The sequence below is a fragment of the Armigeres subalbatus genome, chromosome 3 (genome assembly GCF_024139115.2).
Source record: "Armigeres subalbatus isolate Guangzhou_Male chromosome 3, GZ_Asu_2, whole genome shotgun sequence".
Classification (NCBI taxonomy): domain Eukaryota; kingdom Metazoa; phylum Arthropoda; class Insecta; order Diptera; family Culicidae; genus Armigeres; species Armigeres subalbatus.
This window is the reverse complement of record NC_085141.1, coordinates 406,231,939-406,259,036: the sequence shown is the minus strand read 5'-3', so window position 1 is coordinate 406,259,036 and position 27,098 is coordinate 406,231,939. Positions and strand designations below refer to the sequence as shown.

Here is a 27,098-nt window from a genome sequence, read left to right as displayed (position 1 = left end):
ATATACTTTTGATATGCTGCAGTGAGTGGCGTAGCCAAGCCACGGGGGTGGTTTTGGACATAAAACCGCCTCCAGAGACAAAATATTTAGAAGAAAAATTTTTTCGAACCTTCTCGAAATTAAAAAATGTTCAGAATGTAACAATGTTTGACATAAATAAAAAATAGAACTACAAAATTTAAAACAGTTTAAGACGATTTGAATGTGCCTTCAGTCTTGGGCGGTCGCGCTGCAGCAAGGTACCCGGCAGAACGTGGAACGTTATAGACGGAAGCGGAGACAGCAGACCCGCCTTTTTCAGGAGAAGAAACGCCGCCTGGAAGAAGCGGAGTGCGAGGAGAAGGAACAGCTGTGCCGTTCTCAAGATACACGCAAGTTCTATCAGAAGCTCAACGCATCCCACAAAGGCTTCGTGCCGCGAGCCGAAATGTGCAGCGATAAGGATGGGAGCATCTTGACGGACGAACGTGTGGTGATCGAAAGGTGGAAGCAGCACTACGAGACGAAAAACATCTGAATGGCGCTGAGAGTACAGGCAGTGAAAGTCAAGGCAGCGGAGGAGATGACTACGTCAGTTCAGCGGAAGATGGAAGCCAACCAGCCCCCACCTTGAGGGAAGTTAAGAATGCCATTCAACAGCTAAATACCAATAAAGCAGCTGGTAAGGATGGTATCGGAGCTGAGCTCATCAAAATGGCCCCGGAAAAACTGGCCACTTGCCTGCATAAACTGATAGTCAGAATCTGGGAAACCGAACAGCTACCGGAGGAGTAGAAGGAAGGGGTTATATGCCGCATCTACAAGAAAGGCGACAAACTGGAGTGTGAGAACTTTCGAGCGATCACCATCCTTAATGCCGCCTACAAAGTGATATCCCAGATCATCTTCCGTCGTTTGTCACCATTAGTGAACGAGTTCGTGAGAAGTTATCAAGCCGGCTTCATTGACGGCCGCTCGACAACGGACCAGATCTTTACTGTACGGCAAATCCTTCAAAAATGCCGTGAATACCAGGTCCCAACGCACCATCTATTCGTTGATTTCAAGGCGGCATACGACAGTATAAACCGCTTAGAGCTATGGAAAATTATGGACGATCAAAGACTGATCAAAGCAACGATGGATGGTGCACAGAAAAAAATAATGAAAACTAATCAGCGCGTAAAAAAATACAGACGCGGAAACTTACACTGTTCTGAACATACCAGAATGTTTTCCATCAATTTCATTTTAAATGTATGCAATTTGTATAGCATTATGCCGCTTAATCGAATAAATAGTGGCATAATACAATACAAATTGCATACATCCAAGCAAAAATATAGTTTAAAATTACGCTCTTTTTGGCATTCCCTTTATGTGCATACTTTCGTGTAAACTTCAACAACTTTTTCTATCTGTGTGTGCAAAACTGTGTGAAGATTTCGGGCGAACACTCCAGTTCGTTCGAATCGCGCCGGGGACTAAGACAAGGTGATGGACTTTCGTGCCTGTTGTTCAACATTGCGCTAGAAGGTGCCATGCGGAGAGCCGGGTGTAACAGCCGGGGTACGATTTTCAACAGATCCAGTCAATTTATTTGCTTCGCGGATGACATGGACATTGTCGGCCGAACATTTGCAAAGGTGGCAGAACTGTACACTCGCTTGAAACGTGAATCAACAATTTGGACTGGTGGTGAATGCGTCAAAGACAAAGTACATGCTTGTGGGCGGAACCGAGCGCGACAGGGCCCGCCTGGGAAGCAGTGTTACGATAGACGGGGATACCTTCGAGGTGGTCGAGGAATTCGCCTACCTTCGATCCTTGCTAACGGCTGACAACAACGTCGTCGTGAAATACGAAGGCGCATCATCTGTGGAAGTCGGGCCTACTACGGGCTCCAGAAGAAACTGCGGTCGAAAAAGATTCGCCACCGCACCAAATGTGTCATGTACAAGACGCTTATAAGACCGGTTGTCCTCTACGGACATGAAACATGGACAATGCTCGAGGAGGACTTGCAAGCACTCGGAGTATTCGAGAGACGGGTGCTTAGGACCATCTTTGGCGGTGTGCAAGAAGACGGTGTGTGGCGGCGAAAAATGAACCATGAGCTCGCCCAACTCTACAGCGAACCCAGCATCCAGAAGGTAGCTAAAGCCGGAAGGGTACGATGGGCAGGACATGTTGCAAGAATGCCGGACAGCAACCCTGCAAAGATGGTGTTCGCTTCCGATCCGGCAGGTACGAGACGGCGTGGAGCGCAGCGAGCGAGATGGGCAGACCAGGTGCAAAACGACTTGGCGAGCGTGGGGCGTATCCGAGGATGGAGAGATGCGGCCTCGAACCGTGTATTGTGGCGTCAAATTGTTGATTCAGTGTTATCTGTTTAGATGTAAACTAAATAAATGTAAATGTTCAGTCTCATTCTGATGTAATCTAATCTTAATAAAAAAGGGGATCGAACTCAAATTTGCACGAAATGAAAAAAATGTTCTAGCATGCCCCCAGTAATCATCACTGAGAATTATCCAAAGCAAATGAACAGCCATAGAATGAAGCCACACTTAAATTCACTTCATTCTACCCATAATTAACCCTCCGGCTGTCGCGTTGTTGGAATAATTTCATGATATTTGCCACTGTCTGAAAAGTTTCGTTCCTCCAATCTCTCCACGTCCGTCGACTTTCCTCATGGGACAGCCGAGTTGGCGCTTCCATACCGTAAAACATAGAAAACCTATCGGGGAAAACTGTGAAATGAATGCAAATTCAATTCTCAACCCACTTTCCCGCCCGGACTAACTGTGGCTCAAATTCCACCAACAGACCTGCGCTGCCTCCCATGTCCATTCTCAGCCACACCACAGGCACACATACGTTACGTACTTATGGCCACAAATTCAGAGCAAGAGAAAAAATATTTTCCACATTTACCCGTTAGCTAAGCACAACTCCGAAATTGAACCATTTATGCCAACTACCCCGGCCAAGCAGCGCTACTCTTCTAGAGAGGCACTCTGTTGCTCGCGAAAGTACGTCCCTGCGGGTCGAGTGGTGGTGCCGCAAAAAAAACGAAATGAATCAAACATGAAAAACACTTAATTGCTGCTGTGCTTTTTCCACACGTGTGTTGTCTGTCTCGGACGAGGTGGCGCGATAGTATAGCCTGAAACAGAAGAATGTTCATCCCTCCCGCACAACGAGCTATGGGATGGGTAGCCGAATTCGACCATCAGTATCCAGTGGACGCCAAATTTTGCCTTTCGGAAATATGTTTTCGAGAACTAGTTTTAATTTACATGTTTGAATATTCACGTGGCCGAATGGTGCTTCCCAGAGAGGCTTTAATTTATGTCACTCGAGTTGAATAAAATCGACACTTTATCAGCACTGGTATGTTTGGGGCTTGTGAAATATTCTTATTTTAATTATTACTGAAAGGCGAACAGATTGCTGTCTATATAGTTTAATCAATATACAGCTTATATTATTTAATAATTAAACTATCCGATCATTGTAATACATTTTGCTATTTTTATTTGTTTTTTAAGTCGACGGTTTTATGGCTCAACTGTATTTTGCTATACTGCTGAAAAAATATTATACCTCACCTTATCATTTTTTTTATGCCCAAGCGGGATGTAAAAATAAACGAACGGTTCCTTTTCCGAATCGTGATTTCCAGAACCACTTATAGTTACATCTTTCCTGGCATCAGACTCATAATGTGGATCTGACAATCAAATTCGTCGTACAACGAAACGACAAATAACAAACTTCTGATTGGCTCAGCACAAACAAGTACTGGAAATGATTTTGACTGGTAACGTTTCCCAGTGAACTTTTTATGGTGCAAAATTGTGTATCCAACCTGAAGCTGTAGTGATATATGTTTACTCTCTCAGAATAATCAGAACTGTCAATATAATTCAATTGAATACAATGTTGTCGGGTACAATCGTTGAAATCATAAATTTAAAGTTACACGTTGATTGCATAACTCGTTAACAAGGATGTATCAATTTGGGCCACTAATGAGCACAAGGGATGCAACAGCTAGTCTCGAATATCTCCAATATATAGGTAACAACCCAAATAGAATTTGACCCCGAGGTGGCCGATGGAGAAAAAATAAAAGGCTCGAAATTGATTGAATAGCTAGAAATTGAAATTGCACATGTTTGGCTGACAGGCCGAATACTCATTTGGACTATCGAAAAAAAATGGAAAAGAAATTATTTATTTCACTTACAGGGCCAGGATAGAGCACACACCCGGTGCGGGTTATCTCCGATCTGTTTGACCATCACAGTATGGGTTGGCGCAGAGGAAACTCATCAATCTTTAGAAGTCGATTTTGTGCTATTTTCATCACTTGGGTGGTGCTTCTCTCCGACGGTAGCAAAGTGTAAATGATGGTAGCTCCTTGGAGAGCCGAGCGGCGTATAGCTGCATATATGTCTTAAGTTTATTTTTGTGTTCCCTACAAATACGATTTTTATCGAAGTCGAATTTATGCTAGTTAACATAGAACGAATTTGCGTCTGTGTGTGTGTGCAGTATTTGTTAAATTCAAATAACACAAATGTTTATATCGCGAGGAATGCTTTCAAGATACTTTAAATATGACTAGGGAGAATAACTTTGTAGTCGAAGGTAACGATGAGGTAGTCCGTAGAGGTATTGAAGAGCCTGGAAGACATTTCACAAATAGGTGGATCAATCTGGGTTTCTAATCTGGAATATGTTTAACCGGAAAGTGTAACAGTTTTATGCTATCGATTGTCGTCATTTACTATTGGATTTTTACTTCATGGATAACGATATCCATTGCATACCGGTGGGAATCTAACGCACACCTTCCAGTACGCTAGACGGGTGTTCTACAACTACGACATTCTTGCCTATTGTCGTCAGTGAAGCTTATGGTCATCACATCATCTAGAGTAGTTCTAATATCAATTTGAGAGGCTCAAAGGAATACTTAAGTAGTATTTATATTGGTTTACTTAACATAGGCAACCACCCAAACTTTATGATATTTTATGTGCTGCTTATTGGAGATTTTAACACAATTCGCACGGCGTGTGTATGAAGGACCATTATGACAAAAAATGAGCATCGCCAAAACTTTCACTACGTAAAAATATAAATTTTTAGTCAGCTTTCATTTCGTGACTGTTTGAAAAAATCTACCGGGGGGTCCCGAAAAACTTTTTTCCCTGAAACGGATCATTGTAGTTGGAAGACCAACGATTATTATTTATCGCGTCCCTTTAAAATGAGATTCATTCCGTGCCGATAGTTCGAACGAGCCAGACGTGTGTGCTGTGTCTCATCGCGGGTTTTGTTCGGTAGTGCGAGTCTATTGTGTGGTGCCTACCTACGGATCCAAGGCGATCACTGTCGGCGAGCGAAGTAGCTGCTTCTGGCGACGCCAGTGAAGCAGGCTATTGTTTCTGCTGCTACCTACAGCAGCAGCGCAGATAAGTGGAAGGCATTGTTTTATTATTCTCCCATCTCTCTGTTACAGAGTGGGATTAATTATAATAAATTAAATTCGTTTTTTTATATTTTTTTCTAGTTTGCTATTAGTTCTAAGTTAGCATAAGAATTAATTGTCCTTCCACCTTGCGAGGTGAGAATGGAGGCAGAGACTATGGGTGGCGATAGTCCTCCAAAAGATGTCCGCACACGATTGTACCATGCGGCTTCGCCTGGGCCTTGGGTTGTTTACTTTCGGCAGAAAGTGAAAAGTCTAGACTTTCTCGGCATTAAGCGAGATTTGACGCGTCGTTTTACGAAGCTTGATTTTAATCAGATCAACAGGAACAAGCTACGAATCACCGCACCTACATATCAGGTGGCGAACGAAATTGCTAAAGACAAGGCCTACAATGTAGAATATTTAGTTTATGTCCCTCGCGGGAGGTCGAAATCGAAGGTGTGATCAACGCAGCGAGCCTGACTTGCAAGGATGTACTTGCGGGAAAAGGCCGCTTAAAGAACGCAATGGAGTCTACCGTGGATATTCTGGATTGCAAGGAATTGCATTCAGCAACCATGGTAGATGGCAAAAAAGTATATTCTAAGTCAGGCTCGCTTCGGGTGACGTTTGCCGGTTCGATTCTCCCAAAATATGTCGATTTTAAGAATATGTTGTTTCCGGTGCGTCTTTTTGTACCAAGGGTATTTAATTGTACCAATTGCAAACAACTTGGTCACACTGCCGAGTTTTGTGACAACAAACCACGTTGTGGTAAATGTTTCGAAAGACATCGGGAGGAATCCTGCCAGCAACAAGCCACAAAATGTGCTTATTGCGGTTTGGCTCCTGCCCATGGTTTGCAAGATTGCCCGGTGTACAGAAAGCGCACCCAAAAGTGAAGCGCTCGTTGGTACAGCGCTTCAAGCAGACTTATGCGGAAATGGTTAAAGCGCAAGACACATCCGCCGATACCACTGCAAAGGCTGCTATTTCAGCTACCGTTCAAGTAAGTGATTATTATGATTCCATATGCATTGACGAATTGGACTCTGACGCAGCTGATATGGATGATTCTACGGAGGTACACGTGCCCGAAAAGAGGAAGCAACCGTCTTCCCCGGGATTGCGCCGTAAGAAATCAAAAGTCATCCATAAAAGCTTGCCCAAATCTGAAGGCAATGGCGGATTATTTAAAATCCTGAAGCAACCTGTCTTCACTGCTCCTTTGGATCCATCTTGCAGCAAGACATTCCCGCCATTGCCCAAAACCGATGTTTCCAAGAAACATCCGGCTAGGAGAATCAATGAAAAAAAAACTACAATTCGTTCTTCCCAAAAAAGTACTCCATCCAAGCGAGGATTGATCTCCTTTAAGGGCCGGTTTTTGAATTTATTCAATAATCCGAATTCATTGAGGCCTATCATTGACCTCTTTATACCAACAGTGGAAAGTTATCTGAAGCAATTGACTGTTTCATGGCCCCTTCTTGCAGGAATTGTATCTTTCGATGGATAATACGGCCATACAAGATACAATCACTGTGCTGCAGTGGAACTGTCATAGTCTAAAAAATAAATTGGACGTGTTCAAGTTTTTGATTCGCAATTCCGATTGCGACATATTTGCACTCTGTGAAACATGGCTTTCTTCCGAAGACGAAATCAACTTCCACGATTTTAATATTATTCGCCAAGATCGGAATGATCATTATGGTGGCGTTCTTTTGGGGATCAAAAATGCTACTCCTTCTACAGAATTCCCATTCCGACTGTTCCCGGCTTAGAAATCGTCGCATGCCAAGTAAATGTGAAGAATAAAGATCTTTGCATAGCTTCAGTGTACATTCCTCCAAATGCCTCTATAAATCGTCGACATTTTGGAGCGCAGTCTCCTCCTATCATCTCCAGTATTGATATTGGGTGATATGAACGCACATGGTATTGGATGGGGCGAAACGTATGACGATTATAGAGCGCCTATTTTCTATGATTTGTGTGACGATTTAAATTTGAATATTTTGAACACTGGTGAAGTAACTCGAATAGGACCAAATGGTCAACAAAGTCGTATTGATCTGTCTTTATGTTCAAATTCACTATCGTTAGATTGCACGTGGAAGGTTATCCAAGATCCCCACGGTAGTGACCATATGCCGATAGTTACTACAATTAAAAGTAGCTATCAACAATCTGAGCCAGTTAATGTTCCTTTCGACCTCACGAAGAACATTGACTGGCAAAAATTTGCATCGGCGGTAAATATTGGTATTGAATCAACTGATGTTCTTCCACCGCTAGATGAATATCGATTCCTTACCGAATTAATTAAAAAAAGCGCACTAGAAGCTCAGAAACGACGCGTTCCAAGTACATCTGTCATAAGAAGACCAGCCACTCCTGGATGGGATGATGAATGTACTAAGTTGTATTCTGAGAAATCTGATGCCTTCAAGGCCTTCCGTAAACACGGAAGGTCTGAGCTTTTCGAAGAGTATTTGAGGCTTGAAAGAAAGCTCAAAAATCTTCTCAAGGCTAAAAAACGTAGCTACTGGCCACGTTTTGTCGAGGGACTATCGCGAGAAACCTCAATGACAACACTTTGGAAAACGGCCCGCAACATGCGGAACCGCACTTCCACCAACGAGAGTGAAGAATACTCCAATCGATGGATATTCAACTTCGCAAAAAAGGTCTGCCCAGATTCCGTACCAGCAGAACCGCTATTTCGAGAATCAGTCAATGATCCCGGTTCTTTGGGTAGACCATTCTCAATGCTGGAACTTTCTATGTCTCTTCTTTCATCGAATAACTCTGCTCCGGGATGCGATAACATCAAATTCAATCTTCTGAAAAACCTCCCAGATATCGCAAAAAGACGATTACTTGACCTGTACAACTGTTTCATGGAGTACAACATTGTGCCACCTGAATGGCGACAGGTCAAAGTAATAGCTATTCAAAAGCCTGGGAAACCAGCGTCTAATCACAATTCATACCGACCGATCGCCATGCTATCGTGCATGAGAAAATTATTGGAGAAAATGATCCTTTCAAGAATTGATCATTGGGTCGAAGAAAATGCATTGCTTTCAAATACTCAGTTTGGATTTAGAAAAGGGAAAGGAACAAACGATTGTCTAGCGTTGCTTTCTTCAGATATACAACTGGCCTTTGCGCACAAGGAGCAATTGGCTTCAGTATTCTTGGATATTAAGGGCGCTTTTGATTCAGTTTCCATTGAAGTACTGTCAGACAATCTGCACAGTAATGGACTACCTGTATTTTTAAATAATTTCTTGTACAATTTGTTGTCAGAAAAACAAATGAACTTCACACTCGGCACTCTGACAACTTCCAGAAATAGCTACATGGGTCTTCCCCAAGGATCATGTATAAGTCCCTTACTTTATAATTTCTGTGTTAATGATATTGACAATTGTTTCGAGGGATAATGCACGCTCAGACAACTTGCAGATGATGCCGTGGTCTCTCTAAGAGGTCCATGTGCAGCTGTCTTGCAAGGACCATTGCAAAGTACCCTGGATAATCTGACTGTTTGGGCCAGACATCTAGGGATCGAGTTTTCACCGCAAAAACTCAGTTGGTTGTGTTTACTAAGAAGCGGTATCCTGCTCAACTGAAACTCAAGCTGTTGAATGATGACATCAACCAATCTTTATCTTCTAAATACCTTGGGGTCGTGTTTGATTCCAAATGTACCTGGAAACTCCACATTGAGTATTTGATACAAAAATGCCGGAAAAGGATCAATTTTCTACGTTCTATCTCCGGAACATGGTTGGGTGCTCACCCGGAAGACCTCATCAAACTCTATAGAACGACTATTCTCTCTGTTTTAGAGTATGGCTCTTTCTGCTTCCTCTCAGCAGCTGATTGCCACCTGATCAAATTGAAACGAATTCAGTATCGTTGTTTGCGTATTGCCCTTGGCTGCATGCATTCAACGCATAACATGAGCCTGGAGGTGCTTGCTGGAGTCACTCCTTTAAAGCACAGTTAGTGGGAGCTCTCACTTAGAATACTCATCAAATGTGGAACAAGTAACACACTTGTTCTAGATAACTTCGATAATATACTTGAACTAACTTGTCGTTCAAGATTCCTGAGAGTTTATCTAAACTACATATCGTCAGATCTTTGTCTTCCGTGTTATAATCCCCCTCGAGTTCACTTCACCAACGACAGTTCCTCAATTGTATACGATCTGTCCATGAAACATGCTATTCAGATCATCTTCGACAAATATCTATTCCCTCACTTTTTCTGAAAAATATGAACATGTCAATTGCAACAACAGATATTTCACTGATGGTTCTCGCATCAACGGATCCACTGGCTGCGGTGTTTTCAATGTAACTTCAACCACCTTCCAAAAACTTCAGGAACCGTGTTCGGTTAATGCTGCTGAGCTGGCAGCAATTAACTTCGCTTTAGGGATAATTTCCAATCAGCCCGTAGACCATTATTTCATCTTCTCGGATAGTCTTAGTTCTATCGAGGCACTCCGGTCGATGAAACCTGTTAAGCACGCATCTTACTTTCTTACAAACATAAGAGAGCAGATGCGTGTTTTGGTCGAAAGATCATTCAAGATTACCTTTGCTTGGGTCCCTTCTCACTGCTCAATCTACGGCAATGAGAAGGCAGACTCGCTGGCAAAAGTGGGCGCACAGGAAGGTGAGGTTTATGATAGACAATTCTCGAGCAACGAGTTTTTCCCATTAGTCCGTCAGAGTACTCTTCAAAGTTGGCAAAGAAATTGGACACACAACGAACTTGGACGGTGGCTATTTTCTATAGTTCCAAAAGTTTCTGGGCTTCAGTTTCAGAGGTGAGGACTTAAGTCGAGGCTTCATCCGCACGATGTCGAGGCTTATGTCCAATCACTATTCACTAAACGCACATCTGTACAGAATAAACCTTGTCGATAGCAACTTATGTAGGTGCGGAGCCGGTTATGATGACATCGATCACGTAGTTTGGTCCTGCTCGGAAAATGACGCCTCCAGAGAGCAATTATTGGATACCCTAGTGGCCTGAGGTAAACAACCCTTCAGGGAAGTTCGAGGTGTTTTGGGAGATCGTGATGTGGTCTATATGCAGGCCATTTATAGTTTTCTTTGTGCTTCTGATATCAAAATCTAATAGTTTGTTCTTCTTTCTTCAAAGTTTTTTTTGTGTTAAGTCTCTGCTTTCTGTTCCGTAGAGCACCATAGCTCTTGTCATCCGGAAGATGCTCCCAGTCGAAACATTCCTCGAGCACGACGACACGCCACATCGTCCCTGACGCCAAATACCCGGATGAGAAGCTGAAATTTCCTTATCCCAAATCCTAAGCCCCGTCCATCCTTAAACATTGTAAACCTAACCTCGAGTCACCACGAGTACGTTGGCTTATTTCCCTCTCTTACTAACTGAAAAAATAAATGATATTGATTGTATATATCACAAAGAACCATGGCTCCGTAAAGTGTTATACACGCCTGAGCCTACCAAATAAACGAACTTGGAAAAAAAAAATGAGATTCCTAGATTTTTTTATTCCAATATTCGTATAAAAACTCAGGGGTATCGAAATTACCAAGTTATAGTCTAAATAAATAGTTTGTTGGAGCTCAAGCGTCAAAGTGCATGACGAAGCCGAACTCGATATATATATATGACTTGGGTAAAAAAAACTTAAAAATATGTACTGTATTTTGTCCTAGAGATCATATCGCTGCGATGCATAGTTGATGAGAACGAGTGATTCATCCAAACAAGCAAATTAATTTTACTACAAATGTTGTGGCAAACATGCAACTTTCTATGATATTGCACTGCGTGAGCTTGGAGAAATACTCATTCGAAACGATTTTTTTCACTCGAAATTCATTACCAATTTAAAAATTAGTCCACCTTTCATTGTGGTGTCGCATTATTGCTATTTTGCTTTTGGCAATCACTTTCAATAACGTTCAATTATTTGGTCAAGCCGAATACCACCAACATAAAACGCAAACACAAAACCTGGACGATCAGAACCAGGGTAGTTTTAGAAGTTTTTGGAGAAGAGTTTGAATTTTTAGACACAAAAATCGTGCTGAAGGGATGAATCTAATAAAACCAAAATTGCCTAAGAGTTCAGAATAGTTAACCAGTAAACGAAAATCAAACTCCTGCCCTATGCATCAAATGCATCTTCTTCTAAAAAGACACTTATTTTCATGATCCTTCGTTCAACCACCAGACTTTGAAATAATCGATGAGCTTCTTTTTGCCTTTCTCGTACAACTAAGTTGTACCGAAAGGCTATCATTTCACTCCGAGAACGAACTTTTTATAGAAGCCTCTGAGACCCATAGTATTATATACCAATCGACTCAGCTCAACGAGCTGAGCACATGTCTGTCTGTCCGTGTGTATGTATGTGTGTATGTGTGTGTGTATGTGTGTGCACAAAAGCTATAAAAAACATTAGACAACTTTTCGTATAGAAATCCTTGACCGATTTCCTCGCAACAAGTTTCATTCGTCAGGGGACAAAGTCGTGTTGATCACTATTGAATTTTATGACGATCGGTCATTGTTATGAAGTTATGAAGAAAATGGTACATCGGACCATATAAACCCCATATAAGGTTGGTGTCTTAACTAAATGCGAGAAAGGCATCACCAACGCTAGGTGGATTAATCTGGGCTTTTATTCATCTATCTAGTGAAAAAAATCTAGCTCAACAATGATCAGAAGCGTAATTTAGAAAAGCTTTACTAATTATTAAGCCCCGTTAATATTTATCAAAACTCCATAGAACAAAATGTGTTCCTTACTTTCAAAACTAAAAATATCTTTATAAAACCATCCCACATAGAAATGCCGAGGAAATGTCCAACCTAAATATTTCGTAGACCGAACCGGGAATACAACTCAGCCACCTGCAGCATGGTCTTGGCATGCTTATCTCGGTAGTTTAAAATAGTTTGATATTATCTTGGAAATGTTATAAAAAATCATTAGGTTTTCAGAAATCGTTATGTCTTGAATGTCGGAATCCTGTCGTTTTTTGAGCTCAAACAATCAATTTGAAATTTCTCAATTATCTGACATAATTTCTACGAATTTCGCTAATTTTTATTTAAATCCAAAAAGTATAAAATTGAAACTAAACAAACACTGTTAAAAATATTAGTGGGTTCAACCCTTGCGAAGCAGTAATGTTTGCTAGTCAAATGTTGAACCTAATAATTTTGGCTCCGTCATGCTTTTCCGTATTTGAGCCTTTGAAATTAGATTCAAAATAAAAGAACATGAAAAATATTCATTCATTGCATTTGGTTAAAAAATAAATGACGACTCAACTCGTGAGGGACTCGTGACTGGCAGCTGGTATTAGATTAGAATGCAAGTTCCATTTGGAAAGGAAAAAAAAAGTTGTTCGGGACCCCTCGGTAGATTTTTTTAAAATACCCAGGAAATGAAAGATAAGAAGCTATATTTTCACGTAGTTGAAATTTTAGCGATGCTCATTTTTTTGTGATAATATTGTTCTATTGAACACGCCGTGAATCCCTCGCGGGATGAGAGGACATCTGAATATCTGGAGAGAAGTATGTTGGATAGCATCAAGGGCGTAGCCAAGGGGGGGCAGGGGGGGGGGGGCATCGCCCCCCCCCTAAATCGTGGAAAGATTGAACGGGCACTGAAATGAATTCCCTCAAACATGTGCACTTTACGATCCAATCATATACAGAAATAGGTGTTTGAAATTCAAAAAATTCCCAAATCTTATTAGGGCATCCAGGATCCATAATATATGAAAGTTCAAAACAACTCGAAACATTTCGGGCTCCTTGAAATCATTCTAGAAGCTCCCCTTGGAACTTCTAAATTCCTCCGGAAAGTTATCCACAAATTCCTCTGAAAATCGTTCGAAAATCCTTCTCATGTAATTGTAATTCCTCTTTATTTAGAAACCCCCCACTAATTTTTTTTCACGATGAAATTCCTTGAAGATATCTCTTCTTCTCTCCAAGATTTACTTCTAGATATTTCTTCGGCTATTTCCTCTTTCGGCTCTTATCAGGAAGAATCCGGCATTTCCTTCAGGCATGCATTCGAGAGTTCCGTCAAGAATACATACGGAATTTCTTCCCAAAATTCTACCAGAAGTTTCTTCAAAAATTTATGACGGAAATCCTCCGATTCAGCTCCATAATTTCACTTGTAAATCTATAAGAAATTCCTTCGGAAATTCTTCTAGGAACTTCTCCGGGCATTCCTCTCGGAACTCTTCCTTTAATTCCTCCGGGATTACTTCCAGGAAATTTTCTGGGAATACCTCCAAACATTCCATAGCGAAATCATCTAGCATTCCAATCTGGAAGTCTTTTCGTAATTACTTCAGAATATCTTTCAAGAAATCCTCTAGAAATATCTTCATGAATTTCTCCTGGAATTCGTCCAAGTATTTCCCCAGAAATTCTTACAGGTATTTTTGAGAGTTTCTTCAGGTACTTCTCCAGGAATTCCTTCAGGAACTTCTCCGGGAGATTTTCCATGGAAGTGTACTAGAATTCCTTCCAGACTTCACTCGGAATTTACTCGGATATCTGCCAAGAGTTCTTCCAGAAATTTCTTCGGAACAATCCGCAGAGATTTTCTTCAGCAATTCATCTGGGAATACTTTCAGAATTTCATCTGGGAATTTCTGCATTAATTCCTCCTGGTATTTTTCTGAGAATTCCTTCAGATATTTTTTCGGAAATTCCTTTAGGAACTTCTCTAAGAATTATTTCAGGACTTCCATGTGGGAATTCCTCCGGAAGTGCTTGTGGGAGTTCCTGCGGGAGTTCTTCCAGGAGTTTTCCCAAGAAATTCTCCGGTAATACCTCCAGGAACTTTACAGGGAATTCCTGGATGATATTTGGCAGGAATTTCACGGGAAATGGGATTTCGGAAGTTCCTTCAGAAATATTTTTTCTCTTCCTCTAGGGTATTCCACCGGATGTTCCTCTGAAGTTCCACCAGTAATTCCTTCGGGAATTCAATCAGGCTTTCTTCGAGGAATTCATTTAGCATTTCTTTTGGCATTTATATACAAATTCCTCCAGAAGTTCCTCGGAGAATTTCTCTGGGAGTTCTTACGGGAATTCCTCCGGGAGGTTGTTTAAAGAATTCTTCCAGGAGTTCCTCCTGGAATTCTTACGGAAGTTCCTTTGGGAGTTCATCCTAGAATTCTTACGTTCCTCTACTAGAGTTCCTTCCTGTAGTTCTTCAATAAATTCCTCCAAAATAATTTCTCCGGAAATTCCTATAGAAAATCCCAAGGGGGAAATTACTCTGGGAGTTCCTCCGGGAGTTCCTTTTCAGAGAAACACCCGGAGAAACTGCAGGTGAAACTCCCGGAGGGATTCTCGTAGAAACTACTGGTGGATCTCCCGGAGGAATTCCCGAAGGAACTGCTGGAGGAACTCCTGTAAGATCTCCCGTAGGAACTCCCGGAGGAATTTCAATAGGAACTCCTAGATGAAATCCTAGAGGACCTCTCGGAGGAACTCCCAGAGAAACTATTGGAAGTACTTCGGGAGGAATTTCCAGCTAAATTTTTGGAGAAAGCCTAAATTATTTCTTAAAAAAAACCTGAATAATTTCCTGGAAGAATTACTGATAGAACTCCCAGAGGAATTCCCGGATAAACTCCCGGATGAATTGCTGGTGGAAATCCCGGAGGAATTTTCGAAGGAACTTCAGGAAGAATTTCTGAAGAAACTCCCGGGAGTATTTTCAAAGGAACTCCGGGAAACTACCAGAAGCATTCTCGGAAACAAAAGAATTCATCTCATAGACAAATTTCGTCTAGCTGAAACCTTTGTTGGAGTTTGTAGCTGGACCATCATCATCATCAGAGGACCTTCCGGAGAATTCCCTGAGGAGCTCGAAGGGAAGCTCTTGGAGGAGCTTCTGGTGCAAAATCTATATAAATTCCTGAAGAAGCCTAAATAAACTTCAGTTCTGCCGAAATTCCCGGAAGAATTTTCAGAGGAACTGCCGATAGAACTACCGGAATAATTCTCGAAGGAAAACCTAGAGAAATTCTTGGTGGAAATGCCGGATGGACTCCTGGAAGAATTCCAGGAGAAATTTTCGGAGAAATCTTGAAGTTTCCACCGGAATTCTTTCAGGATTTCATTGCGAATTAATCTAGGAACTCCTCCGAAAATTCCATTGTTGATTTCATTTTCGGTATAATTTCTGTATAAATTTCCGGTGGAATTCCTGGAGAAATTCTTTGAAATTTTCACAAGAAATTATTCGAAACAATTCACGGAAAATTTTATGGAATTTACACAAGAAATTTGAAGATTTTTCGTGAAATTCTTAGGAATGTTTACTGGCAATTCTGCGGAATTTCCACGGAATATTCTTATTCTTAAAAATTATGGGAAACAGCACGAAATTATTTGAATTATTGCAGGGAATTCTGCAGAACTTATAAAGAAGTTCGTGAAGATTTTTTTGGAGTAAATAATGGTGGAATTTTCGGATCAATTCCCGGCAAAATTTATGGTGGAATTCCTGAAGAAGTTGCTGGAGGCATTCCTAAAGAATCCCTGATAGAATTTCGGATAGAATGCCAGGAGCAATTGTCGAAGGAATTCCTGGAGAATGCTTGCATATTGATTTTTCTGCCTATTTTATAATAAATATTATTTCAGAGAGGATTTGTTTAGAAATTCAGATGTATGGTTCTAGTTTTCTTAAACTTATGGAAGAATGCAGGATTTTCATAATAATTGTTATAGCCGATTTTATATTCTTTCTGAATACTAAGTTCATTAATATTTTTCTCACTTTATTTTAAAATATCTGATGAGCACTAAATCACGCATTTTTAAATCCATTATTGTTTTAAACATTATTGTTTCGATTTGGTTTCATGTGTTTATAAAACAACGATTTAGAAGACCAAAAAGTTGCCCCCCCCTTCTCGAAATCCTGCCTACGCCCATGGATAGCATTGTGTGTTACACTGGCGGCTCTGTCGCCGAAGGTAGAGCAAATGCAGGCGTCTATTCACATGAGCTGAAATTGGAACAGTCTTACTTACTGGGTAGACACTGCACTTCCTTTTAAGCGGAAATATTTGCCATTATGTGTGGAGTGCAATTCGCATTGCAGCAGCATGGTATTGGCAAAGCAATATACTTCTGTTTAGATAACCAAGCAGCTATCAATGTTGAAATTAGTAATCGCATGGCGAACTCAAACTTAATTCGGTTAATACTTTACAGCTTATATTGGTACCTGGCCATTCTCCCATGGCTGTAAACGAATTGTCAGACGGCATTGGAGCATCACATGACTTTGTTAGATCTGAGCCTACTATTCAAGTATCACAGTGTTGGCTACCACTCAGCACAAACGGCTCTAAGATCGTTTGGATCCATGTCGTCAAACAAAATTGTATATCCGAGAGTCATTTCCGATAGTATCAGGTATCAAGCTATTTTAGCTAATCTGTGTAAACAAAATTGCATTGTCTTAGTCAAGGTCTGAGCAGGTCACTTTGATTCAACTATGAAATTGTGAAATTGACTTCAGAAACCTGAACCTTAAGAGTATTATGTTGTTAAAATTTATGATTCCTGAATTATGTTCAACGGTACTGTTCAAGCGCAAACTACCCGGTTATCGAAGGTCTTTCTATGCTGAGTTATAAACACATGCGGGAGTACTGATCAGGGGCTTGGATCGCCACAAGCCCTTTGTATCCAGGAGATTAGCATTTATTCTTAAAGATTAGACCACCTTGGCTCTTCGATCCTTTAACTAGGGTCCGAATGATGCACTGCACAAAAGCAACAGAGATCCCACCTCGAGGGAAGTAATTAATTGACTCTAACTAATCTTCTAAAACACCGAAAACGATAATGTGACCAGATATAGTTTGTGCCAGCGCGGGACAATTTTTTTTTAAATCCTTATTTTTATTCAAAAATGTGCTTGAGTCAAAACATTAAAATTTGATAAACCTCTCTGGGACTTGCTTGCCCCTGGATCAATCACACTATCATACCTCTGTTGTGAATTAATCTGTTCAACTTTTTACAACGGTGCGAGTTCCTGATAATTAAACTTATTTGTATTGGTTACATCACAGATAACAGATGTTGAGGCTATCATCCCATACGTGTGTAAACATCCGCAACCGTAATTCAAATGTATTTTAAATTGGGATCGCGTTTGGCAATCGATTGGAGATGGCGCAAGAATCATTGTTATTGAAAACGCAGCCCAATTGCGGCTGTCAAATGCATTGGCTGCATTCGACGGTTGTAATTCAGCTGCATCCTTATGTACTGCCGCAATCAGTTGAGTAGATGGCAGTAGTGGGCCAACGTATATCAATTCAAAAGTTTACACAGGATTTTCAATAAAATTTGTTCTAGCTTCAATGTCTGTTATCTGTGGTTACATGATTCATTTAGCTAACATTCAAAGTGATCGTATTATTCGTTTTATGAAATTAGGCAGAGCACTCAAATTTGCTTAAAATGCCTACATCTTAATCAGATTTTTTTATTATTCCCCGCAAACTAACAGACGATTTATCATAAATTTTTCCATAAGCTTGAAACAAAAAAAGGTTCGAGCTACTTAAAATTCGTCGAACTTGCTCAGATTTAAAGTGAAGTTTTTACTGAAATAATAACAACATACGAACACGATGTGAGTTGAAATTGTTGAGTTGAGGGATCCTACATTCAGAGATCTTGAGCCAATCGAGCATTGAGAACTGTCAGAATCTGAGCCAAAGGAGCATTGTTATTTTTTTTTTAATTATTTCTAGTTGTTGACTGTAGTGTTGATTTTCGAGATTTTTCGGCTATGCAGCCTGATTTATTAGAACATATTTTTAAATTTTGTTCAGTTTTTCGTCATAGGGTTCGATGTCTTCTTCCAGGTGAAAAAAATTAATCGCTTTTTGTTAAGTATGATAGGCGTTCCGTTACAAAGAGCAAACAATTTTTTTTTCCCTGAAGAAGACATTGAATCCGATGCCGAAACGTTGAACAACATTTAAATTTTTTTCTAATAAATCAGACTGTATAGCCGAAAAATCTCGAAAATATATTATTTCTTTGAATTTTGAAATGATTTCAGTTCTTCACTTTGAAAGCATTGTTATTGTTGCAGATTGAGTAAAATATTCCTTGATAGCACGTTCAAACCTTCCATTTCACTTATTACAGCTCTTTTAGTAGGTATCAAATTAAACATCTTTCCTCGTTCTCGTGTCCTTGAGGATTTGACTAGGATCCCTAGAATGTACCAAAGCAGGGTTGTCAAAATTCCTCAAACTCGCTAGAGTTTAAGACGAAATAAAATTGGAAATCAACAAACACGTGTTTTAAGTGAGTGCTTGTGCTGCCGCTCGGCGTTGCACTACCACAGTTATAATTTTGTGGGAGACGGAAAGATACAAATGACGTTGATGACAATATGAGAAACCCTTGGAGAAACCTCTTTTCTGCGTCCAAATTATATTTCAAATATGTTTAGCTCTTCCTTACTCTGTTTGTTACTGATGATAATTTTATTTAGGATGTAAGAAATATAATTTGGACGCAGAAAAGAGATTTAAATCACATGCGAGTGTGGCCATGGCGTTGGGTGAAAGACCACTCATCAAGCCTCCAGAGTGATGCTATGTGACGAAAATCGAAAACCATTAATCAATATAATAAATTTTCAAAATCTTATAAATTCTTGAAGAACGTTTACTAAATTATGTACTGCTATTTTTTTGTTAAATATTTCTTTATTTCGCGGGACATTATCTTGAAATAAGTGAAACGCGGGACATTTCGCGGGACTCTTTTTAGCGCGGGACAAATGGCGAAAATGCGGGACTGTCCCGCGAAACGCAGGACGTCTGGTCACCTTAGAAAACGATAAAGTCTCTATCCAGCATCTTGGACTTGTGGCATTTCACACACGACGCTGCAAAGCGGGTAGAAATAAGGGAAAGACCGAGATCGACCGTATCATCTTCTTACTCAACACTCCACAGGCGGTGATAATTGTTCAATATGCGCTCTTCTCAGCGCTCTCGCATGAAAACAATACCCATTGAAGTATAGTTCAACAAATGGGGTAGTGGAATGGAAAATATTTTATACATAATATTGTTTGGTCATTATCAGGTCCGGCTTCAACATTCCGGCCACCTTGGAGCACGTAGGGGTTCCAATAAAACAGCGTTGGACGAATTCAGGTGCAGTTTTGGATGGTTGTGGTTGTTGTAGACATCGGTTCAGAGATCGCTCCACCGTAGATCCTCGCAGTTGACCGGGAACATAAAGAAGACAAGGTAGATAAAACGACTTGGCTTGAAAGGAATGGAGCTACAATTACTTGCGTTAAGCGCAAGTGCGCTTCGAGCAAGTTCTCCCATACTGCTTTAGATGCTTGGATCCGGTGACTGCAGTAGGGCGACCTTAGCTATGACACGAAAAATGTCCTTCCCTGGAGCAGTGCGTAGGGTCACGACTTGGACGAACCCGTCCTTGCACGGTTGCAGCTTCACAAAATGGGCCAAGCGGCCATCTAGTAGGAGGAACGTTGTCCTCCAACACGACGACGATGCGGCCTACATCAACAGTACTCCCGGCTGCAGCGTGCCCAGATATTCTGGAGATGCTTCAGAACCACATCGTAAGCTTCCAGATGGTTGTCTGGAATCCCACGAAAATCGACATCATGAAGTCAGTGTTTCTTACTAAAACGCAACGCCAATAAACGTGACGCATTCAAGTCCACAATAAAACTTTCGGGTTGTGCGTACATTTAACAACAATAATGATTAAAACAATAATGGATTTAAAAATGCATGATATAGGTATTGCTCATCAGATATTTAGTGAGGAGAACATTATTAACGAGCTTAGTATTGAGGAAGAATATAAAATAGGCTATAATAATTATTATAAAAATCGTGCATTCATCCATAAGTTTTACAAAACTAGAACCATACATCTAAATTTCGAAACAAACCCTTTCTGAAATTATATTTATTATAAAATCGGCAGTAAAAACAATATGCAAGTTTTCTCCAGGAATTCCTTTAACAATTCCATCAGGAATTCTTTCAGGGATTCTTTAGGAATGCCTCCAGCAAAGAAATTGATTTGAAAATTCCACCATTATTTACTCCAAGAAATCCTCCTCGAACTACAGTTCTGCAGGGAATTCTTTAGATAATTCTTTTGTGCTGTTCTTCATAAAAATTCTGAAAAATTGGACCGTGGAATTCCTAAGAATATTCCGTGGAAATTCCGCAGAATTGCCAGTAAACATTCCTGAGAATTTCGCGAAAAATCTTCAAATTTCTTGTGTAAATTCCATTCAATTTTCCGTGAAAGTTTCGAATAATTTCTTGTAAAAATTTCAAAGAATTTCTCCAGGAATTCCACCGAAAATTTAAACAGAAATTATACCAAAAATGAAATCAACAAGCAATGGAATTTTCGGAGGAATTCCTAGATAGATTCCCAAAGAAAGCCTGAAAGAATTCCAGTGGAAACTTCAAGATTTTCCCTGGGAGATCCTCAAGGAGTTTCTTTGAAAATTCCTCCGGAAGCTCGTCCAGGAATTCTTCCAAGAGCTCCATCGGCAGTTCCTACAAGAATTCCTCCAGGATTTCAGCAGTTTAAACAGGAATTCCTCTGAAAATTCTTCCTGGAATTTCTTCAGAATTTTCTCCGGGAACTCATTCAGGCTTTCTTTCTGGAATTCATTTAGAGTTTTTCAGGAATTTATATATAAATTCTTCCAGAAGCTCCTCCGAGAATTTCTCTGGGAGCTCCTCAAGGAATTCTCCGGGAGGTCCTCTGATGATGATGATGGTCCATCTACATACCCCTACAAAGCAAGACAAGATTTGTCTATAAGATTAGTTCTTCTAGTTTTTTTTTAAATTCTTCTGGTAGTTTCACTGGCAGCTCCTCCAGAGGTTCCTTCGAAAATTTTCCCGGGAGTTTCTTCAGAAATTCCTCCTGAAGTTCCGAGAATTCCTTCGAAAGATTTTTTTTAAAGAAATCATTTAGGCTTTCGTCAGAAATCAAGATGGAAAATCCTCCCGAAGTTCTTACAATAGTTTTGCAGAGAGTTCCTTCGGGAGGTCCTCTAGTTCCTCCTGAAATTCCTCCGGGAGTTCTTACGGGAGCTTCTCCGGCAGCTCATACGGGAGCTTCTGCTGGAGATCTACTGGCAGTTTCTATGAGCATTCCTCCGGGAGTTTCACCGGCAGTTCCTCCGGTTCCTCCTGGAACTTCTGGAGCAATTACTTGAAGAACTACAGGAAGAATTTCCGGAGGAACTCTCGTAAGAACTCCTGGATGAACGCCCAAGTGAACTTCCGTAGAAATTCTAGGAGGAACTCCTGGAAGAATTCTTAAAGGACCTCCCGGAGGAACTCCCAGAGAAATTCTCTGGAAATTCTTGAGGATTTTTTAGATAAATTCCCAAAGAAAGCCTAAATGAATTCCTGAAAGAAAGTCTGAATGAATTCCCGGAGGAACAACTGGTGGAACTCCAAAAAACCTTCTCTCGAATGCATTCCTGAAGGAAATGCCGGAGATTTTTCTGGAAGAATAGCCGAAGAAATGTCTAGAAGTAAAGAAATCTTCAAGGAATTTCTTCATGAATTTCCTGAAAAAAAGTTAGTGGGGGGTTTCTAGATAAGATAATGTGTTGTTTTGTGTTGTTTTGAACTTTCATATATTATGGATCCTGGATACCCTAATAAGCTTTTGGGAATTTCAGCCCCCTATTTCTGAATATGATTGGATCGGAAAGTGCACATGTTTAAGGGAGATCATTTCAGTACCCGTTCAATCTTTCCACCATTTAGGGGGAGCGACGGCCCCGCTGCCCTCAACTGGCCATGCCCTTGCCTAACAAACTAGATGTCGACGGCTATCGTGGCGAATCAAACGAAAATCACTACGTATGCCTTGGTTGGAGCACGATTGCGGACGGTTGCCTTCAGCAGAAACAGTCCACGGTAGTCGCGACTCCACAGACGGAGTAGGGCCGGTTTGGTGTGACTCGCGATGCTGGAAGATCTGCTGTGCTCTACTGGGCTAGTGTAGGCTTTCTACGAAAGCAAGTGTGGCAATGGTGGAAAACGGTTTTAAACAAATTTCTGCCACCGAGAATCCAGGAGTTGCGGTTCTGCATGTAGTTGCTTCAAGTGAAAGCAACTAGCCAGCAGAGTCGACAGCGGGTGTTTTGTAGAGAGTACAATAGGATGCTTAACTCAATCGTAGCGTTCCTCAGCTTGCCACCTATGCAAATAAAGCGGTCTTCGTCGATGAATGGCTTCAGCCACTTCATACAGATAGAAAAATCCACTGAAATGTACGCTAAAAATCATGCACATAAATGGAACGCTATTATTAGCGTAATTCCATGCGAGATATAGCCTAAATGAATACAGTATTTAACGTGAATCATCAATATTTCATGCAAGTTGTAAGCAAACTTGTTAGGAAGGGCACCATTTCTGCGTAAAAAAGCGTAAATTTCCGCACCTCAAGTTTTACGCGCTGTTTACTTTTCATTATTTCTTTCTGATGGTGGATGATTTGGCGACTTGTTCATTATTTGACAGGTGGGAGATATGTACACAGATGAAGCTCAGCACGTTGTAATTCTTCCGTGGAGACTGGAGAAACGGTATCCATGCGAATACTGAGTTGGTGGTAGCTATCCGGGTCCGTTCGGCGTAGTACTGCGGATTCTCGTAGGAATGGCAGGTATTGTAAGCAGAACTTAGTAACGCGGTGAAGCTTGGAGAAACTGGAGTAGAGCGCGAACAAATTATAGTGGAACTCATTCTGTATGGCACTCATCGTAACGTGGCACACATTGCGTTCTTCCGTAATAGTTTCCACGTTATCGTAGGTGGGAATGAGATTCGGCCAGTGAACTGGATCGAGTGACAACTAGATTGGACCGTTCCACCTACGCTTACATTGCACTATGGTCCAGGATACAGATTTACGCGTAAATATGCCTTTTACGTCAAAATTATATTTTTTTTAGAAAAAAAACTGTTTTTCTACGAAATTGTTCGAATTAGTTATCACCATCATTATGGTGGCCTATTAAATAAAAAAATTGAAATGTTTTTTTTTATTTCTCGTAACACTACACCCAAAAAACAAATCTGGCAATCATTGTATAAAATCTTGGCATATACAATTCTGTAAGCTTTTTATACAAAAATTGTATTAAAATATTCCGAAATTGTATATGCCAAATTATGATACAGTTTCTGTAAGGTTCTTATACAGAATTGTATTCAAATCTACCATCCGCTGGTTGGGTGTATGTAATGTTCTACAAAGTTATAGCGCAGCTTATTTCAATAAATTTTGCTAAAAAGCTTTTTCTGGCTGATTCAGAGCAATTTCATCTAATTGGATTGGGGTGTACCTCAAAAAACAGTATTTTTATATACTTTTTTTGTTTTAGATTTTTCGAAAAAGTCGCCTTAGAGTTACTTTTAGATTTAGAAAAAATGCAACTTTTGATTGGTAAATATGCTCAATATCTTTTTCGGATCAAGTGTTATATTCGTTTTTCCGATTGGGGCAGACAAAAAACATATTGAGAAAATAATTTTGAGCTTTTTAGTGGAATGTCGTCACTTGTCATAAGACGAGTTTGTACCATCCCATTTAATTCCACCACTTGATTGTACCTTGACAGAAACGTATTTCGCCTTCCACGCCTTCTACTCCTCATGTAGCTTGGTTTGGAGTGCTGTATCCCACTCACAGGCCTCTCCATTCTGATTCAGTGCCCATAAACGCCGCATGAAGAGTTTGGCCACCATAATTGTAGGATGCACTAGATCAAGTGGGTCAAAGATTTGCGCGATGTATGACATCACCTTTCGCTTTGTCAGATCCATGGCCGGTGGGGTAGCTGGACTTCGGCATCGGTTCTCGGCTCCCATGCGAGCCCCAGAATTGAAACGGCCTGCTCGTTCTGGAGTTTATGCAGCGGTTGAACGGCAAAATCTTCCGATGGAACCCCATATAGAGGTGCCTCACTTTAATTTCAGATTCTACGTTATCAGCGCCCGAAAGGAAATCATCGACGTAGAATTCGTAGATAGCTGGCTCTACTGCAGCTGGAAACTGGTGCTTATTGTCGCGTGCAATCTGCTGCAGAGTACTCGTTGCAAGATACGGAGCACACGCGGTGCCGTCTTAACCGAACTTAACTTTTAAATTAAATTTGGAAAATGAGATGGACTCCTAACACAAACCCCTAATGTGCATATTAGAACTGAAAACGAAAGGAAGTATCTGGATCACACACAACTGTAACTTCAAAGGTTTTTTCGGATACGAATGCATTTCTTTGATGTAATGCGCCAATAATACACAAACAAACAAACAAACAACATTAGCGTCTTCATCATCATCATCATCGTCATGTGATGCATTCCATGTTGTATAGAAAATGTTGGATAAAACAGGTCTCACTGGAGACAAGATAATAACAGTTTTTCAGAGCGATTAATAATAAGTCACTTTTGCGATAACCTTCCCATTTTACCACCTTCATTTGCTGTACACCAAAATAATACCACTACCCGCCGTTCTTCAGCATTTTCTCTCCCCTGCTTTTGGTTAGATTCACTCAATAGGAAAAGTTCTACCTTGGCCAACCATGCTGCTCCATCTCAAACCTTTTCGGAATCGAAAAGCACACGAAGGAACAACTTCTCCAGCTCTGCGGGACAACATGAAGAGTATCGCAGAAAAAAGATTCCAGTTTTACTTTTTCATTTGAAGTAGAGTTTCGACGACGACGACGACGTCGTAACGATTCATACAATGCAACTGAGAACTGAGTTGCACTCAATAGTTCCGGGAAAAGAAAAAGAGATTGGGATAAAAATGTAGCAACAATCACAAAATGCCAATCTCGACAAATACCGGCAAAAAGTCGGAGCGGAAAAGCAGCACCAGCAATCAGCATCCAGTTCCAGTGGCAACAAGAACAGAAATATCTTTAGGAACACCGATGAAAGGGTTCTTGTGCCCCTGTCACCATCTTCAAGAAACAGGATTGTATCTTTGAAGAAGGATAAAATTAGTTCAATTTTCGCACTCAAATTCCTTTATTTAGTGTTTTGATTTTTAGTGAAAAATTGTAATTTCTACTAAATCATTCCGACATCCTTTCTTAATTTTCTTTGTGGGCGAATAAATGCTTCATATTTCTGGTCAATGCTCTGGCTTGAAATAAAACATAGAACACAACCGACAACGTATGGTAAAGCATGACTAAATGGCTTGTTCTTCTCGCGTTGGGGATACGATTTTTTGCACGTGTGAAATAACTGATCCGTACCGATCATGGATAGATTCTTCAATTCGATCAGTCTTCTATCAATGATGGATACCTTTTATGAAACATAATTTGGTATCCGTATCCACTGATAAAAAGAAAGGGTTTTTTGTTTTCCGGTGGTAGTAAATTTTACTATTTAAGAAAAGGATTATCCATGTGGTTTTCAATAATTTATCCCTTCTAGTAAGCCTTTTTTATGAATCATAAGAAAACGCCCAGACGTCCTCTCTATACGCACTAGCGTAATTAGTACATGGCGCTAACTTTTTGTTTGTTCAAAGACTGCCTTTACCCAGAACACTAAAACTGCCTATGCCATAACGGTAGTTATTCAGCCTGGACTAAGACTGATTACCTCTTCTGTAGAAGTGGGTACTTTATTTCTGGAAACCTGCCCTCTAACGTCCGATGTGAGCAGAAGTGGAGTTTCCAACCATGAGTTACTATGCACAGTAAATAGGAGAAAACTTGGTAATACGACCAACTCGGCCAATGCTGATAAACATAATTTGATGTATCTAACTATTTTAGAACAGTGAAGCAGTCAAGGTGATTTAAATCTCGGTATATAGCGATTGCATCTCTTACGGTTTCTCATCCAACTTTGAACTATTTTAGTATTTTTTGTTAATTTTCATTAAATTAAATTCAAACAAAACATATCCTTCATCTTCATCTTGAATGACTTGGTATTCTTTCTCAGAGCATCTGGAAAGCATTGTGGGGCTGCTTCCCCCAAATTTTGGAAAGCTTCAGGAACAGAAGCCTAGGACGGATGAAGCAACACAAACATTGTAGGATGTAATTCACTGGATGGAAAATCGACGAATTGGTTTTGTTTTTCTTTGGTGTACTTTCTTTTTTTTGTATACTGCGGCAAAAGTCTCCCAATAGCAAGAACAGATGAAAACATTTTCATTTTCGGTGTGTTATTTTATTGCAAAAGTTTGAGCGATCGGTCGAGATAGGTAGTGCTTTGATCCGCCGGATTGCGCTCGTTGTTGAATCCGGCCCCGGCTCGCACTCTGCCATTCCAAATATTGGATTTACAGTCGGATTACACTTGTTTGGTTGGGTTGGTCGGCTCCTGGTCGTTCGGAGATTGGCTGCTGGTTGATGGTTTGCTGGAAGCAAAGTCATTTATATTTTTTAAACTGGGATGGGTCAGGTCGGAGGAAAATGCAT

At 40.5% G+C, this 27,098-nt stretch overlaps 1 protein-coding gene across 1 annotated transcript in view; it reads left to right on the top strand.

Moving 5' to 3' along the window:
* The window catches only part of LOC134223057 (uncharacterized), a 96,912-nt gene extending 74,343 nt beyond the window's left edge, over positions 1-22,569 (top strand). Inside the window, exon 2 of the mRNA XM_062702194.1 lies at positions 22,390-22,569. Within this exon, the coding sequence (XP_062558178.1) occupies positions 22,390-22,569 (180 nt within the window). The remainder of the gene's footprint in view (positions 1-22,389) is intronic.
* The last annotated feature ends 4,529 nt before the right edge of the window (positions 22,570-27,098 follow it).